Here is a 17,627-nt window from a genome sequence, read left to right as displayed (position 1 = left end):
GCTTCCTTTACAATCCCACACCATCTTATTCCACGATTAAAACACGGTCTTTTCACATTTTAGTATAGAATTGAATATTGTGACAGTTTTGGCTGTAAAATGTTTTAGTTTTACATTTAAAACACTTTTCTAAGCGAAGACCGTCAAAAATTTAGGTTCCACAGCACGCATTGTTGTTACCCGGAAAGGTCTTCCAGTCGGACACAAAGGTTGTGGGAATTCTTGCCCAGCAGCATCGGCAGCCTCTGATCAACTTGCAGACATTTTAATTCCCCCACGACCTTTTTATCCACATATTTTGGAGCGAGAGGGAGTGTATGGCCATGTACACTCTGGTCGGTAAGCGTGCTTTCGCCGAGGGTTGTTTTGGTCAGACTTTAAGGACATGCATGGCAAGAATGACAGCTCTCCCAGAAGGACACAGCCACAGGGATTTCTCTACCCAGCCCATGAAACCTGGACAAACGTTGTCCAAGTCGCATTATCGGTTATTAAGATGTGCCAGGCACATGTCAGGCAGACCAGGAGGAGGTGCGATGAATGTCTTTGACAGGGCCATGAAACGTCAACAGAAGAAATGGGCAGCCTCGCTTCACGACACTGACAAGTACGACTACCTGAGAGCAGAGGTAATGATGAGGGAAAAAATTGACATCTGATTGATAATGCATGGCACCATCTGATACTACGTAAATTTCAATTAGGCATCTTACACCCCTTTACACAAACAGTTGTTGCCATTCCACAGTTATAACCACAGACACAGTAATAGTCAACCCCTGCAGCCTGTGCCCACAGAATGTGAGACACCACAAGTTAAAATATTTTTTTTAATTTAAAGTTCACACTGTGGTGCCATTGCATGCATGCTAAGAATGGTGAAAATTGACATTTTGTCTAATGCTTGCTTCTGAACAGATTGGACTGAGAGTGGCAGACAGAGTTTACGACGTTGCCAGGTACCACACTTGCACCCAATCATGTGATTTTAATCTGAAACAGCATTCTGATTTCAATCCAGACCATTCATGGACTGCACATCTGTATTAGTCGTCATAGTCATATTCAGTCATTTTTGTTTTGCCATTCCATAATGTGACTCTTGCAGGAGCTTCCCCTTGGCTTTAGATGTTGGCTGTGGAAAAAGTTACATTGCAGAGCATTTGAGCAAGGTATGGCTATCTCCCTCAACAGGGTCAGCTCTATGTTCCCACAGCCCATTGGTTCCACGACCCATTGGCCTCACAGTTTATTCCTGCCGCTCCATGTTCCCACATTTTAAAGAAATTATTCAAGTATAGGCCTATGTTCTACAACTCCATGTTCCCACATTTCCGGGTAAACTAAGAGAATTTGCCTTAGGAACATAGGGCCTTAATTTGAATAAATTCTTAGAAATGTGGAAACAAGGAGCAGCAGGAATATGCTGAGGGACCAATGTGCTGTGGGACCAATGGGCCTAAAAATAAATGTTATAAGTCTAAATGATGTGGGACCAATGGGCTGTGGGACCATAGACACACTCCCGCTTCAACCACAGAGCTCTGATGAGATGTTTCAATAACACTTAATTTTAACAGGACTGTAATAACAGTGTGCTTACTTGATTCATGAAACCATTGGGTTTTTTTCCATCTGTTGCAGGATATTGTTGAAAAATTCTTCCTTACAGACATATGCAGCACATCACTGGTGAGTAAAATATTTATTTCCAGTTGCAAAGATTGCGGCATAAGGTAATAGGTGCTCCACTAATCAATGAAACTGAAAAATAACTTTCACTATCGTACAGTAAGCAAGTGACACACGTAGTCATTCAAACTATCTTTGTGCCATTTCAGAGGCAAACGAGGCCGAGTGAGATGCCTACCCACTGTGTCCAAGCAGACGAGGAGTTCCTGCCATTCAAGGACAACACGTTTGACCTTGTAGTCAGTAGTCTGAGGTAATAATATAGTCATTATACTGTACCTACAATAAGAGTCTCTGAATTACTATATCACAATTTGGTGACTATGACCCTTGACAGTAACTTTATACCTGTGGTGTATGATAAGTAAAAGTAGAAGCACTCCTGCAGTGTATCTACTTCATTATCGTCACCTTCTTAAAATAATCGCCTAAGTCATTTTTTGGTCAAGTTCACGTTTTCGCCTAACTCATGTCCTCCCCCATTCTGAGGGAGTTTTTGTGTTCCCTGACAAACCTGGAAAAAAATGACTTAGGCGATTATTTTAAGAAGGTGACGTTATGTTAGAGTGAAATAACTTTTGTATGACCTATGTAAGGTTGTGCAATAGTGTTGGAATTACACCAGTAAGAATAACGTCTACTTTATACACTTCTACATTTAAAATATCAGTTGGTATGGTGGGGCACTGACAGAAATTAGATGAAAAGTGTTTTTTTTTTTTTAAGTTTTAACATATTTCACACATTCTTCTTTGTTTTAGTATGCACTGGGTCAATGATCTTCCTGGGGCATTACGACAGGTACGGCATTCTCTTACAGACCTTCTGTGAGTTTGAGTTACATTGAGTTGCATATTTCTATTATTCAATGGAGAACAAGAGTGCTGAATGTATGGGACAGATTACTGTGGTCCTTAAAGGGGTATGCCACTATTTTGGGGCTTAATACAGTTGAAATCGTTGGCCAGGGTTCATAAAGGTGGTAAAGTGTCTTATTTTTCATGTAAGCCGTTGTCTTGCTATAAGACAAGTTAAAAGAGGGAATATGTCGCTAAGCTAGTGAAAGTCAATGGATCCGTGTAGCATTTTAGCATGTCACTAGCTTAGCGAGATGCTCCCTCTTTTAACTTGACACTTTACCACCTTTATGAACCTAGGCCAACGATTTCAACTGTATTAAGCCCCAAAATAGTGGCATACCCCTTTAATAAGTCAATTGCTTGGCAAAAGGAGTGCTATGAGTCAAAGATTGGGTGGGCTCAAAAATAAAAATACAAATATTTAAACTCCCACACTTGTTGGGCACAGCCTATGGTGGTTGGTTATGACTGTGTGGTTAAATTTTATTCTTATATGATTCTTATGTAGATTCTTATATGTACATGTATATGTAGGAAATAATATGGATGTATATGTATGTGTCTATATTTTCCAGTTGTGTTAAGTATTGGGCTAGTCTGTGTGAGGGCCTGTCAGCTGAGGTGGGGCCGGGCTAATTAGCATGTGTAAAGAATCTGGCCCTGGCTGAGCCAAGAGCCCATAAAAGGCTAAACGATGCCACAGGCTAGTGGGCTTCTTGACCAGAGATACCAGGGAGAATGGTGTCTCTTGCTGAGACGTTTCCTGCTCCACTTGGGGCAGTAATAAAATCTGCAGAAAACTCATCGGATCAAAAGTGCCTGTCTGACATTTATAGAAAAAAAAACAACAACTGTGTCTGTGTTTCCAACTGTGGAATGGCAGCAACTGTTTATGTTAAGGGGTGTAAGATGCCCAATTGAAATATATATTTCCATTTGTATCCAGCAGATGGTGCCATTGAGTTGAATTAGCTTCACCATCCATCCCAGCTCTCTCTCTCTCTCTCTCGCTCTCTCTCTCTCTCTCTCTCTCTCTCGCTCTCTCTCTCTCTCTCTCTCTCTCTCTCAATCCAGCGTGTGTTAAAGCCTGACGGCGTCTTCATCGGGAAGATAAGAGCTGATGAATAACAACAACAGATCTTTCTTGTTTTCTCTCTATTTATTTATTTATTTATTTATTTGTTTGTTTCGGCCTCCATCTGCCCCCTTCTCCCAGATCCAGCGTGTGCTGAAGCCTGACGGTGTCTTCATCGGTGCGATGGTGGGCGGTGAAACGCTGTATGAGCTGCGCTGCTCTCTGCAGCTGGCGGAGCTGGAGAGGGAGGGGGGCTTCTCTCCGCACGTCTCCCCCTACACCGCAGTCACCGACCTGGGCAACCTACTGGGCCAGGCAGGGTTCAACATGCTCACCGTGGTAAGTGGACAAGGCACACGTGTGCGCGCACTCAAGTGCACACACAGTCACACGTGCACACACACAGTCACAGACACACACACATGCACTCACACACACCTGTGGGTACACACACACACACACACACACACACACACACACACACACACACACACCTAACCACATCAACTTTTGGGAGACTTTTCCCCATTCAACGTACTGATTGCTAATGAGAAAATGACTTGAATTGCACTTTTGCAAGATACTGAATTAAACTTCTGCCATCAATGACGTCATCACAAGGCCACAAGTACAAGGGAGTAATGGAGTTAGTATTTGGAAAGAACCCAAAATTTGCAATAGCAGACATTTCTCCACTCAACGTTTTTCGTTTTTCTTTACTGACGGTAAAGGGCTCAGCATACTTCACGTGCGCACTTTGGCGCATTTGGCACGAGAACCATTAAAATGTGGCAGACCATTCATAGTCAAAAGCGCCATTAACAGGCTTTCGCTTGCATTTTCGGAAGTGTGCCCTCTGCTGTTCATGAGAGAAACGGCAGCATCTTTCGCAACTCGCAGCGTGAGTTCTACAGATGTATAAAGATAGAAAGCCAAACACGGCTACTGTAGGGCTACTGAACGTCTGACTTATGACTTACCACAATGAAACATAGATTTTTGTTGTAGCCTACATTACCAGGTCATTCCAAGACCATGTGAGAGCATTGTTCTGGCTGCAGAATTTATAAATAGATCGCCAAACACAACGTGCTTCTGAACAAAGTAAACAATTGTTTCACTGAACAACATTTAAGGGAGAAGATAAAATAACTCTCAATGACATTTTATTATCGTCAAAATGATGCAGGGTCCATTCTGTAGTAGCCTGCAGTAGCTGTAGCCTCTCTTCGCAACTCCTGCTTTGTCTGCCTACCTGCATGGTCGCTGGTGGCGCACGGCAAGTTACAAAAAATGTGGGGTGCACGACCTCGCGCCACGCCATCTTGCGGAGGGTGCGTGTGACGTCATTTTGAGCGCACACCATCGTCGCGAGGGAGGTATGAAGGAGGTTAGCGCCAGTAACGCTAAGTATGAATCCGCCTTAAGGTTTGGGTCCAGGCACAAACATTATGGTGATCACAAATGCACTTTCCTCACTGATGGGTTAGGAATGGGTTGTGGTCTAGGTTAAGTTTGACACTGATCTCACACAGAAAGCCCATGAGCACAGAAATTGACCACCTTGACGATAACAAACAAATATTTTGGCTTTGCACCTAGTCTGGCGAAACCCTCCTAGCTCGGTTCGCTCATTGTTTAGCCAATCAGCAAACAGTTGAGAGTGGTGACGCAGAACTCACCCCCGAAGTCCGTTACGGATTGGTTAAGGTAGCACTATTCACACTTTTTGTTTTATTATTTGTATGCTTTTGCGACACTGTATCGTAACAATCATGATAACAATGCACAATATGGGTTTTAATTTCAATTCGGAGCTCCATTGAATTTAAATGGCAGAGTAAGATCAAACTATCTCCTACCCTCCACGGAGACAGATTCCTCTTAGCTTTCGCCAGACTGTTGGACAGAGTCAACAGTCAGCTTTCGCCCAGGCTAATTTTGTTCGCCTTTGCAAATTTGATGAGCAGGGATTTGTTTGGCCAGAGATTTGTCTGGCATCCGACGAGCAGATCGGTGACCTGGGTTCAAGAGATCAAGCTGTGTGCCTACTGATGAAATGTTGATATATAATAATAATAATTCGAAAATATCTGATCTCCTGATAATCTTTGATTGTATCCAATCCCATTTTTATTGTTGGCCCCTCCAGCATGTTACAGGGATCATGCTGTGCCTACAGATGCAAGTTTGGATAACATCTGATATCTTTGATAAGGATTGCATTCAGTGGCGGAACAATTCCACACTGTGGGCCCCTGGGCAAAACACTGATAGGACCCCCATACAACCTGCCAAGGTCATAATAGAGTGTCCACTATCAATACGGGAGGGACCAGGGCCCAGGGGCAAATGCCCTGCTCGCCTCACCTATACCGCCGCCACTGATTGCATCCAATCTCTTCTCTTTATTGTTGTTTCAGGACATTGATGAAATCCAGGTTCACTACCCAGGAATGTTTGAGGTGATGAGAGACTTACAAGGTAAGCGGCTTAAATATGAACTGAATGCACGCACGGCACGCACAAGAATTTTTTGAAATGGTGAAAGGTTAAACGGTAAAAGGTAAACTGTTCAGGAATGTGAACTAAAAAAAAAAAAATGGTGGTTAAGTGACACACACACACACACACACACACACACACACACACACACACACACACACACACAACCATAACGCAGGCATAACCATAACGCAGGCATAACCAAACAGTCATATCACAAACACGACACAGCCCTCCATCCACACGCGAACGTGCGCACACACACAATACGTGTTGAACGTGTGTGATTAGTGAGAGGACAGATGTATTGTATCAGGTATGCTGTATGGATCCAAGATGAATGATCCTCTTTCGAGAGAATCTACTAGACTAATGCTTGAACTGGCCTTGCCGCAGGGCAGACTCCTGACATGATGTTTAGTTTAGTTTAGTTTAGTTTGTTTGTGTGTGTGTGTGTGTGTGTGTGTGTGTGTGTGTGTGTGTGTGTGTGTGTGTGTGTGTGTGTGTGTGTGTGTGTGTGTGTGTGTGTGTGTGTGTGTGTGTGTGTGTGTACTCGTTATTTACTCTTAAAAAAAAAAAAAACTAACCCCTCTTTGCAACTGCACTTGTTGTTCTGTATATCTCCTGTGCACTTTGTATTTGCTTGTGATGTTGGCTTGATTATGTCCTCTTTTGAAAGTCGCTTTGGTTAAAGCGTCTGCCAAATACAATGTAATGTAATGAATGTACTGTATGACCACATGTTGTGATCTACTAGTTTAATCATCCTGGTCTTTAAGGAATGGGGGAAGAGTAGCTGTTTATGAGTAGGAAGCATGAAATAATAATTGCTAGATGTATTGTACAGTATGTGGCAAGTGTGAAGATTAGGTCTTTTGCAGTGGCCTATCATTTTCAGAATGATGATGATGATGATGATGATGACGACAATTACGACGAAGAAGTCGATATCAGCAACAGCAATCATCACTATAGACATGATGACAGCGGACATGTGTTGTGCTTTCAGGTATGGGAGAGAGCAACTGTGCATGGACCAGGAGACCCATCATCCACAGAGACACGCTGCTAGCAGCGGCCGCCATTTACAAGGGTGAGGTTACATTTCAATGGCTGATAGTTTTAGTTGCTTTTGAGTGGGGTTGCCCCCTTTGCCTGACAAAATACCCCCACCACGCCACCGAACAGACTATTTAAAACCATGACATTCTGGTAAAACCCGGACATGTTGCAACACTTCCTGAACAGGAGCCCGAACAGTCACAGAAATGGCTTGCTAGTGGCGGGAGCCATTTACACGGGTGAGGTTGCCTGGCAACGTGATGCTACTAGCATAATATTAGCATATCATATAATGACTAGGGCTGTCACTTTATCACGTTAATTACATTAATGAATTACTCTGCTAATGGCCACATTGTACAAAAGTAATGAATTCATTACAAATTCCGCTATTAATTAGATTGTTTTTTTGATCGCCTAACAGTACTAGTAATGACCGAAGATGTCAGATTGGCAGATTAGGATATTTGGCAGCTGATGCTGCCTATGGGAAAAGACCTAATCAGTTCTGTCCAGTGTTGCCAGATGGAAAATGCTGAAGTATCGTAGCAAAACCTCAATATTATTGTTTTTGGGGGCTATTTGGGAGGAAATTATCGTACAATTTACCAATTTGTTGTTTCAAGGCATCAAAATGAACTGAATGACAACTCTGAAATCATCGTACATCATGTTTTTTTGACCGTACAGAGGACAAAATGGACAAAACAAAGTATGGTACAAATACGATAATTATCATACATCGTTTTTGGGGGCTATTTGCGAGGAAATGATCGTACAAGACCCAAATTGTTGTTTCAAGGCATCAAAATCAACTGAATGACAACTCTGAAATCATCGTACATCATGTTTTTTTGATCGTACCGAGGACAAAATGGACAAAACCAAGTATGGTACAAATACGATAATTATCGTACATCGTTTTTGGGGGCTATTTGGGAGGATATGATCGTACAAGACCCAAATTGTTGTTTCAAGGCATCAAAATGAACTGAATGACAACTGTGAAATCATCGTACATCATGTTTTTTTGATCGTACAGAGGACAAAATGGACAAAACCAAGTATGGTACAAATACGATAATTATCGTACATCGTTTTTGGGGGCTATTTGGGAGGAAATGATCGTACAAGACCCAAATTGTTGTTTCAAGGCATCAAAATGAAATGAATGACAACTCTGAAATCATCGTACATCATGTTTTTTTTTTTTGATCGTACAGAGGACAAAATGGACAAAACCAAGTATGGTACAAATCCGATAATTATCGTACATCGTTTTTGGGGGCTATTTGGGAGGAAATTATCGTACAAGACCCAAATTGTTGTTTCAAGGCATCAAAATGAACTGAATGACAACTCTGAAATCAACGTACATCATGTTTTTTTTTTTGATCGTACAGAGGACAAAATGGACAAAACAAAGTATGGTACAAATACGATAATTATCGTACATTGTTTTTGGGGGCTATTTGGGAGGAAATTATCGTACAAGACCCAAATTGTTGTTTCAAGGCATCAAAATGAACTGAATGACAACTCTGAAATCATCGTACATCATGTTTTTTTGATCATACAGAGGACAAAATGGACAAAACAAAGTATGGTACAAATAGGATAATTATCGTACATCTGGCAACACTGCTTCTGTCTTAACTGTGTACGGTGGATGTGTGTACACTTTGTGGTCTCATATTTGCATATTGGCTTGATGTGTAATGACCAAGACGCCGTATTTGGAATATGGTCATGCCTATGGGAGCAAATTCAGAATCAGTTATAGATTTGGACTAATGAGTGACGTGCGTACATACTGCTTCGCAACAGGAGATTAGCTTGTTGCGTAATGATCAGAGATGATGGATTGGCAAAGCAATATACTTGGTAGGAAATCATGCTTATGGGAGCAAAGTGAGAATCAGTTCTTGTGCTAAAAAAAACAACTGTTCACTAAGGAATGCTGGTCATGGACGAGTACTGCTTCACTTTTTTCTAGGCAAGTGCACTTTGGCTCAAGGAAATAAAGTTGCTTAAAATTATGGTCAGACTTAGCTCCAGTTGTGGATGTTGATAAGGTCTGCCAAAGATTCCAAAGACACACTGCTGGTAAAGTTAAAAAGCCTTCAATGAACCGAATCAGAGAATCAGTTCTGGATTCACTCTGTGTATGAGTGATATGTGTACATACTCTTTAGTTTGGCAGCATGACGTTAACTAGTTGCGTAATGATCAGAGATGGAAGATTGGCAAAAGCAATGTATTTGGTTGTAGTTCATCATGCATATGGGAGCAAAGTGGAAATACGTACTGAATTGATTGTGCATCACTGTCTGACGTGTGCACAGTTGGTGGGCTCATTATGGTTGGCCCTCGCATGACAAGATTATGTCACCCAGGCCTGTCACAGCCAGACAAGCAAACTAGGCAAATTGCCTAGGGCCCCCCCAACCCATCTATCTAAGAGGGGTGATGACTGACTGTTCTTGTATGTCAACTTTGCACTTTTCAGTCATTGACTTAATTGCAATGATGCCACAGTGATCGAAATCTCGCCGTCGTAATCTTCAAATAATTATCAGAAATGTATCCATACATTTAATAATCTGCATCTGCATTTGCATCGCATGCTGACATAGAACATGTCAATGAGGAGTATAAACCATGTCGACATCACAGCCATTTATTCAATGCCATTGTTTCAAATTTGTGACGGTCAATGAAACAGCTAATCGACACATTTTTACACTACAGCTTCGCGACCCACCCAATACACAGTGTACAGTGCAACCCACTTTTTGGGTCCCGGCCCACCAGTTGAGAAACACTTTACACAATCATGAATACGTTTGCCACCAAGCACGGCTAGACTGGCCATATGGCATACAGAGCATATGCTGGTGGCCTGTTTGTGATTTTTGGCCTGGCCTCCCCCTCAATGGTATCAGTTGCCATGCCACTACAGAGATGTAAATGAAGCCTTTCGTCTGTTGCAGTCAATATAGATCATATTATATTACTTTAATGTCGTCTCTGCTGAAAATGCCTGACCCAGGGTTTTTTTTAAGCCAAGTCCAGTGGATTTTTTTTATTTATCCCAGTCTAGCCCTGCCATCAAGTCCTTCTTTGCCTAGGTCCCCCAAATACCTTGAAACGGCCCTGATGACACCCACCCACCCCCCTATTGTGCAGCCATGTTTTCTAAGAAGTGGCACGTCACAACACATGCTGGGGAGGACGTGGGATATCTGTACCATCTTTGCGTTTGAATAGGCAATAACTGAGAATAATTGCCATCTCAAATGACCCTGCATGTGGAACGCACCGTGACTACACGGGTCTTGGTTGTAGATTAGATTCCCCACCTCAACACTCTCTGGTGATGGTGTAGCCTTATTATGATAGAACATTGCTCGAGTGTTCCACACGTCACCTTGGCGACACAATTTGGCATTGTAAAAAGATGGGTGACACCCTCTGTGCCTCAGCATGCCGCATTGTCATTATTAGCAATAGCGACAGGGAAGTTGGGGGATAGTAGGGGGTGTAGCAACCCAATGTAAGTAGGCTGCCGGATGTGAGTGCCCGGATATCCGCCCGAGTATTTACGTCTATTTTACCTCAGCTACTCGCGTTCGGTCGTGTATTTACGACAGTTTAACCTCAGCTACTTGATTTCGGTCCGATTTGAGTCTGACTGAAGATGGAAGGGACATAGGTGCGTAAAGAGCCCACCGCACATCGCCGTTTCGGCGACACCAGAAAGTTCCTTGATCTCCCAATCAAAAGAATAGGCCCTGTGACATCAAAATAATAATAATAAAGTATACAATGAAATTATAACTTAAAACCGAATTGATTTGGGTGTGAAAATTAAACTGATCTCAACCGGGCACCCACAGGGAATTCATCAAAAGATAACGGCGTTGCTTTCTCGTCGGCATTGTGTTTATTATCCAGGAGGACTGAGCTGAAAACTGCAGCAGTCACCTTGCACAGTTCTAGCTGCTCTGAAGCACGTGCGTGTCTAAGCAAATCATCCTGCCCATTCGCAATGTTAAATAAAAAGTTTTGCACAAGGCTATAGTCTAAAATAGACACTGGAATAGCCCGTTTCGGAAGGCATTAAAGTCACGAGTTTACCCAGTCTAAATGCTAGCACCCGGGAAGTTTCTGAGTTTTACTCCTTACATTAGTGAAACATAATATCAGGATATCCAACAAGTTAAAAGAATATCTGGGCATAACATTTAAAAGTGTCAGTGCAGAATTAAACTGGGCGCTGAATATAAATATTGGAGCCATTCTCCCTCCGTGTCTAGATACAGTCAGAGGCGCGCGCGCACGCTCTTATTTCTGTATTATATGAAAATATCCTAAAACGGTCACAACATCAGAGGACCTTCGTGGTGGAGGATACTTGCGGCGGGGGCCGAGACCGAGTTGTTACGGGACACTCTTAATATTATTGAAGGGACAGACCATGCTCGATACTTTACCCGGTCTAAATGTAGCCCTCGAAAAGTGCCGCATAGGCCTATTGTGCAGATTGATGCCAAGAACACGTGAAACAAGGCACATTGGAGACTATAGCCTATAATTTAGACATAGCCTATCCATTTGATTGTGCTACGTAAACTTAAAAGTGTCAGTACAGAATCAAGCGGGACGCTGAAATATTGGAGCCAGTAACTTCGTGTCCGGTGGATATTGTGCAGACGTGTGCGCACGCACAACTAATTTCTCTCCCATATCTTTGCTAATCAAGCCTCCGATCTCCAAAAAGACACGGGCACTCAGGATAACTGTTTACACGAGCTGTTTAAATAATGTGATGCACGTTCTTCGTGACATGGCATGGTTTGGCCACCCTAAATTCAACGACTGCATTCGCACATATCGTTTAAACATCCATGATGGAATTGTCACTCTTAATGTGCAAGTATTGGATATGAAAAAAAGATCCTAAAACGGTAACACACCAGAGGACCCGTGGTGGTGTGGTGGATATTTGCCGCGGGGACCGAGGCCGAGTTACGGTAGGCTACAATCATATTATAGAAGGGACAGTCAGGCGACACAGCGCGACTCACATAGGGTAGCTGTGGTACCGCAAAGCATTCCTGATGGCGGAAATGAATGCAAATGCATGCAAATACTCGGGCGGATATCCGGGCACTCACATCCAGCAGCCTACTTACATTGGGTTGCTACAGGGGGCAAGGGGTTCAGTTGTCCTGGGATCAGGGAGAGAGGGGGCCCCCAGAACTGGGTTTCCAATCCATTACATTGTATGTATTGGATTGGGGGCCCTTTCAGAAGACTTTGTCCTGGGCCCATCAAAAGCTGTCAGTGGGTCCCCTATTAGCGATATAGTGAGGAGGGATGTCTAGGTCTTTGCCAATAGCCAGCCAAGGATTTCAAGTTTATGCAAATTGATTAAAACTCTTTTTTTAAAGGGAGGGAGGTTCATCTTGATGTCATACCGTACATGTAGCCTTATTTAATCAGTTTCGAACAAAGCTGATGAATCATAATCCTGTTTCACTATGACTACATTGTGCCTTCCTCAACACACGCACGCACACACCCACACACGCAAGCACAAGCACGCACACACACCCACATCCTTTTTAAATTGCTGAATGATATTCTTGGAATCAACTCCATTAAACTTTGTCCACTTGACCTAAAGAAGTTCAAGGTTCCCTCCCATTCTAAGACAGCTGAACATTACAGTCTTAATGTAATTGAACTGTGCCCCCAGGCAAAAGACATGGGCCAAGATTTTGTCACATTTTCTTTTAAAAGCTACTGAATAATTGCTACAGTTATTTAAATATGATTTAACATGTGACCCACACAGAAAAGGTGTAACATTTATTTTTAAAGCACAAATAATTGTGATCTTTTTGTCAACGTGTTTAAACTTTGCTTCCATTGTTCATTACTGTTTAAAATTTTAGCAATTCTTGTTAGGATGTGGTTTTTAATCACCTCACACAGATAAACATTTTTTCTTCTTTTAAAGAATAAAGAAAGTTTGATTGGTAATATCAATTGTTAGATAATCACCTTTGTTTGCAATGTGAAAAAAATGCACAGCCTTTAAACAAAATAGTGCAGCATGTTTCCCCATTTAGAAATCTTAGTCCCTCTTTGAAGTAAAATGATGAAGACATATCCATATGTGCATGAGTCTACAGTCATTACACGGGTGCATGTTTGCATCCAAAAGTGAATAATCAACTTGTACCTAGCAAAAAACGTTGTTTACACTAACAAAAAAAAAGTTAAACACTACCCAGTAACTAGTGCACTGGTGATTCATGAGTGTATTCTGATTCGTCCATAGCCTATGAATAATTTGCAATAATGTGTATTAGATTTTTGTGTATTTGTGTATAATATTTATGTATGTAAGCTGCCAGAGACTTTCATTTCCTTCAGGATCACTAATAGTTCTTGTCTCTACCTGATTGGCTCCCCCACACAGAGATGTACGGGAACGAGGACGGCACGGTGCCCGCTACCTTTGATATCCTGCACATGATTGGCTGGAAGCCCCACGAGTCACAGGTAACCGCTAGAATCTAATGGCACAAACCCGCTAAAAGCAACTAGAGCGACAACGTCGACGGAAGGATTTGACTTTTGTATGGAGGAGCTGGCGACAAAAGATTCAAAAGCGATAAACGTCATAACAGTATTAATAACGTCAAAACATGTCAAGACATGTAAAAGTTTTATCTTTTACCTAAGGCAAAAGAAAATCTAAAGTGTTGAGTTAAACAGTTAGACATAATGAAAGTAATACATATGTTTGTACAAACCCCAACTCCGGTGAAGTTGGGACGTTTGGTAAACAGTGAATAAAATCAAAATGCTATCATTTTCAAAACATTCAATCTATTCATTAGATGGAGAATAGTGAAAATACAACATATTAAGTGTTAAAACCGAGAAAAAATATTGTTTTGGGGGACATATGTACTCATTTCTAATTTGATAAATCCAACACGTCTCAAATAAGTTGGGACGGGGACAATAAATGGCAGCAAATGCCGAGGAAGACTAAAAACAAAACAAAAGACAACACTTAATATGTTTTCTTTTCACTATTCTCCATCTAATGAATAGATTGAATGTTTTGAAAATGATAGCATTTTGATTTTATTCACTGTTTACCAAACGTCCCAACTTCACCGGAGTTGGGGTTTGTAGTTGAACTTCAGCGAATATTATTATGCATATAAGCTGTGATGCGGCTCGGCAACAGCTGCCTCAGCCAAATGGAATATCAGAATGGTCTGTCGCTCTTATCTTGTTCTGAAAACAGATGAGCGGCTCTTTGTAGCTTCTGTCTCTTCTGGTGTGTTCGGGACTACTGATTTGACCACAGTCTGAAACCTCAGTACACACTCACTCACTGTCCGACTGCAAAACCTCCAAACACATGTAGATTCGTTACTTCCATTCAAATTCAGCAGTTACGTGTATTTGCTACATTGACAAGAAAAGCACATATTATACTGTCAGAATACTCCTGGCCTTGCTTGCACTATCATCTGCCAATTGGTAAAATCTTGAAAAGGTCTGTTTACAGTACCCTTTACATTGACTACAGTCCCTTGATTCTCCTAAGTTTCACATCACGTGCAAGCCGACATTTAGTATTTTCTGTGGGAATGAAATCTAGTTACACATTATGTACACTATACCAAAAGGGGCCATCTAGTTATATACTGTATGTTGTATTATGTTTATGCTTGCACTAATGTGTGGTGTGCTCGGATGTATTGCAGGCCAAACCTGCCCAGAGGGGCTCTGCCAACGTCTCCTTCGCAGACCTGTCCAAGATCGGCAAAGGACCACCAGGACCACAACAGGGCTCGTAGAGAGAGTGTGGTGCACATGTGTGCACATCGTTCAGTAGAGTAAGATGCATCAAGCCTGTACATTTCCAGGATCCGTGTGACGTCAGGTGAACACCCCTTTAGGACAAGTACAAGGAGAGGCCATTGAAATGGACTGTGTGTGTGTGTGCGCGCGTGCGTGTGCGTGTGCGTGTGCACGCGTGCGTGCGTGCGTGCTTGCGTGACTGTGAGTTTGAGTGAGAGTGTGAGAGTGTTGGAAAGTCTGAGCGTGTCTATGCCTTTATTGATTTACGGTGTGTTTGTGTGAGTACACACTATAATGTATTTTTAGGAATGCATACCATATTTGCTCATCAAATGTACAGTACGAAGTGTAATATCAAACTGAAACTTGTGAGCTGTTGACGGCTAAATTAAAAGTACAATGACCAAAAAAAGAAATGACCAGTATTCTTTTTTTAATGAAACTACAATGTTTTTAACAGCAGATATACAAATGTGTGGCTTCTGTTGTGAAAATCCATTAATTAATAATTAATGCAGAGCACTATGTACAACCAATGATTTAAAATGTACACATCAATAATACCCAATGTTGTATGAAACGGTATTTAAAAAAACACACATATAAAGTGAAGTATTTATAGCTAAATGTACACATCTAAACAAAAACAAAGCACAAATTCATAGTGATAATAATGATCCGTGAATAAACAAACTCAGGCCGTGTTTTCATGTATTTAAAGACTATCGTACAAGTAACAAGTCTCCATTAAACCAAAAACGAACTGAAAAGTGCTTTTTTTAAGGAAAAAAAATCCCTTTATACCGTCATCACCTGTGATTTACGGTACATACATGCATTCAACAAGCCGAATACTTTCTCCCAAAGTACTCCTTTTCAAATATACATTCTGTGAGTATGGCTTTGACATAAAGGGGAAAAAAAGCTGTACGTGGATACACAGACAAGAAGTGCACGTACGATTTGGTGAAATGTGTTTGTTTTGAGAATGAACAAAGTGAATATAACCTTACCCATAAAAACTGAAGTTAGCATTCCTGCTAGCAATGGACCTAGTGAACCTCTAATCCGGTGTTCATTAAAATCAACAGTTACAGTACATTATTTGTTTGAGTCGGATCAACAGTCATCATAGACGATGGCTTTTTCAAGACTGAGGCTTTGGAAGACCTGTTCTTAATAGATGCAGACAGGGGCGGTTCTAGACCAAAACTTCCAGGGGGGCCGCGGTGGTACCATTATTTTTTTCAGGGGGGCACATACATTGGCAAAAGAGATACATTTTTAATGTTATGAATATATAATGTACAAAAATGTATATCATGTTGCAGTCATTGGCTGTTCAGCACAGGGGCCACAACAGGGGTCTGGAGGAAATCGTCAGCGGCCCTGGGCCACCCGGGCACTTGTCTAGAACCGCCCATGGATACAGAACACTAGATGCCACAATGCGTTATCTGTGTCGCGGTAGCACACTGCCATCAGTCTGTGATGCAGGGTGGTAGGTGGTGGTGAAGACATCTATGAAAAACGCAGGACACCGGAACAAGACAGAACCCGTTTCTCAACAGTGTCGTTGCTAACTAAGTTACTAACTAACTAAGTTGCTAACTATTTAGCAACGACACCGTAGAGAAACAGAGTCCTGGTCTGGCTATACCAAAAGGCTGAAAGGAAATAATACATGTCCGCAACACTGCTCTACGCTCCCACATATTAAACGTTGTGCCATTTAACATTTGGGAGCATAGAACAGTGTTGCGGACATTTATTATTATTATTTCCTTCAAGTTGTCTTTTGTTTGGTCCAGTCACTGATGTGTGCAAATTCTCTGCTTCAACATCTATGAAAAACACAAGATGGCGGAAACAAGATGGCAGTGCCCAAGATCTGGCGATACCAAAAAACGTGAACACGGCATCTGGTGTTGTAATAACTCATTCTTTTGAAACTCGGCTGTCGGTAGACCCGAGGTTGTTCTCCCGATAACCGCTGTAAATGCATTCTATTGCAACAGCTGGGGAGAATACAAATGTCTGAAAACACTAATGTTAAACAAACTCGGAGTTTGAGTTTCGGAACCCTGAGTTGAGTACCCGTTCTTTTGCACTTTCCCGAGGCGGAGATCTGGGTATCCGACAATCTAAGTTTCAAAAGAATGCACCATAATCCCTCCTCTTCCACCCCGACAACTGGAGACAACATTGGCTGATGCCCAAGGCAGTAACAGCACTAAATGGAGGGCTGTTTACTGGTCATTGAGAAACGTGATTATTACAGAAGTGGCTTGTGTTTAGTGTCAAAACAGAACTTGTGACTAGTGTTAAAAACAGAACTATCCCTGGTCTATTAAACCCTTGATAAGTTGTATTTCAGATGGTTGTATGACACTAATAATAATACTACTTGTGATGTATTAAAACGTGATTGGGGTTTGGATAATTGGGAAGTCTAATTAAGGAACACCTGACACCTGTATGTTGCTTCCTGCTTAACCTGAAGTAAAGACACAACTCACAGCAAAAGGGCTGAC

General features: G+C 41.8%; 1 protein-coding gene across 1 annotated transcript; it reads left to right on the top strand.

Annotated features, from left to right (window-relative positions):
* The first annotated feature begins 146 nt into the window (after positions 1-146).
* On the top strand, positions 147-17,495 carry ndufaf5 (NADH:ubiquinone oxidoreductase complex assembly factor 5). Its single transcript, XM_063199547.1, has 11 exons — positions 147-629; positions 919-959; positions 1,109-1,172; positions 1,645-1,692; positions 1,842-1,945; positions 2,454-2,493; positions 3,769-3,966; positions 6,051-6,111; positions 7,142-7,225; positions 13,688-13,770; positions 14,997-17,495. The coding sequence occupies exons 1-11, from the start codon at positions 318-320 to the stop codon at positions 15,087-15,089; spliced, it is 1,128 nt and encodes a 375-aa protein (XP_063055617.1). The 5' UTR covers positions 147-317; the 3' UTR covers positions 15,090-17,495.
* The last annotated feature ends 132 nt before the right edge of the window (positions 17,496-17,627 follow it).

The sequence above is a fragment of the Engraulis encrasicolus genome, chromosome 1 (genome assembly GCF_034702125.1).
Source record: "Engraulis encrasicolus isolate BLACKSEA-1 chromosome 1, IST_EnEncr_1.0, whole genome shotgun sequence".
In the NCBI taxonomy this organism is placed as follows: domain Eukaryota; kingdom Metazoa; phylum Chordata; class Actinopteri; order Clupeiformes; family Engraulidae; genus Engraulis; species Engraulis encrasicolus.
The sequence above is the reverse complement of the archived record's forward strand: the minus strand, read 5'-3'. Positions and strand labels throughout refer to the sequence as shown.

Coding starts and splice junctions, on each gene's coding strand:
- ndufaf5 (XM_063199547.1), top strand. CDS start 318: ATGGCCATGTACACTCTGGTCGGTAAGCGTGCTTTCGCCGAGGGTTGT. Junction 6,112..7,141: donor GGTGATGAGAGACTTACAAG/GTAAGCGGCTTA, acceptor TTGTGCTTTCAG/GTATGGGAGAGAGCAACTGT. Junction 7,226..13,687: donor AGCGGCCGCCATTTACAAGG/GTGAGGTTACAT, acceptor TCCCCCACACAG/AGATGTACGGGAACGAGGAC.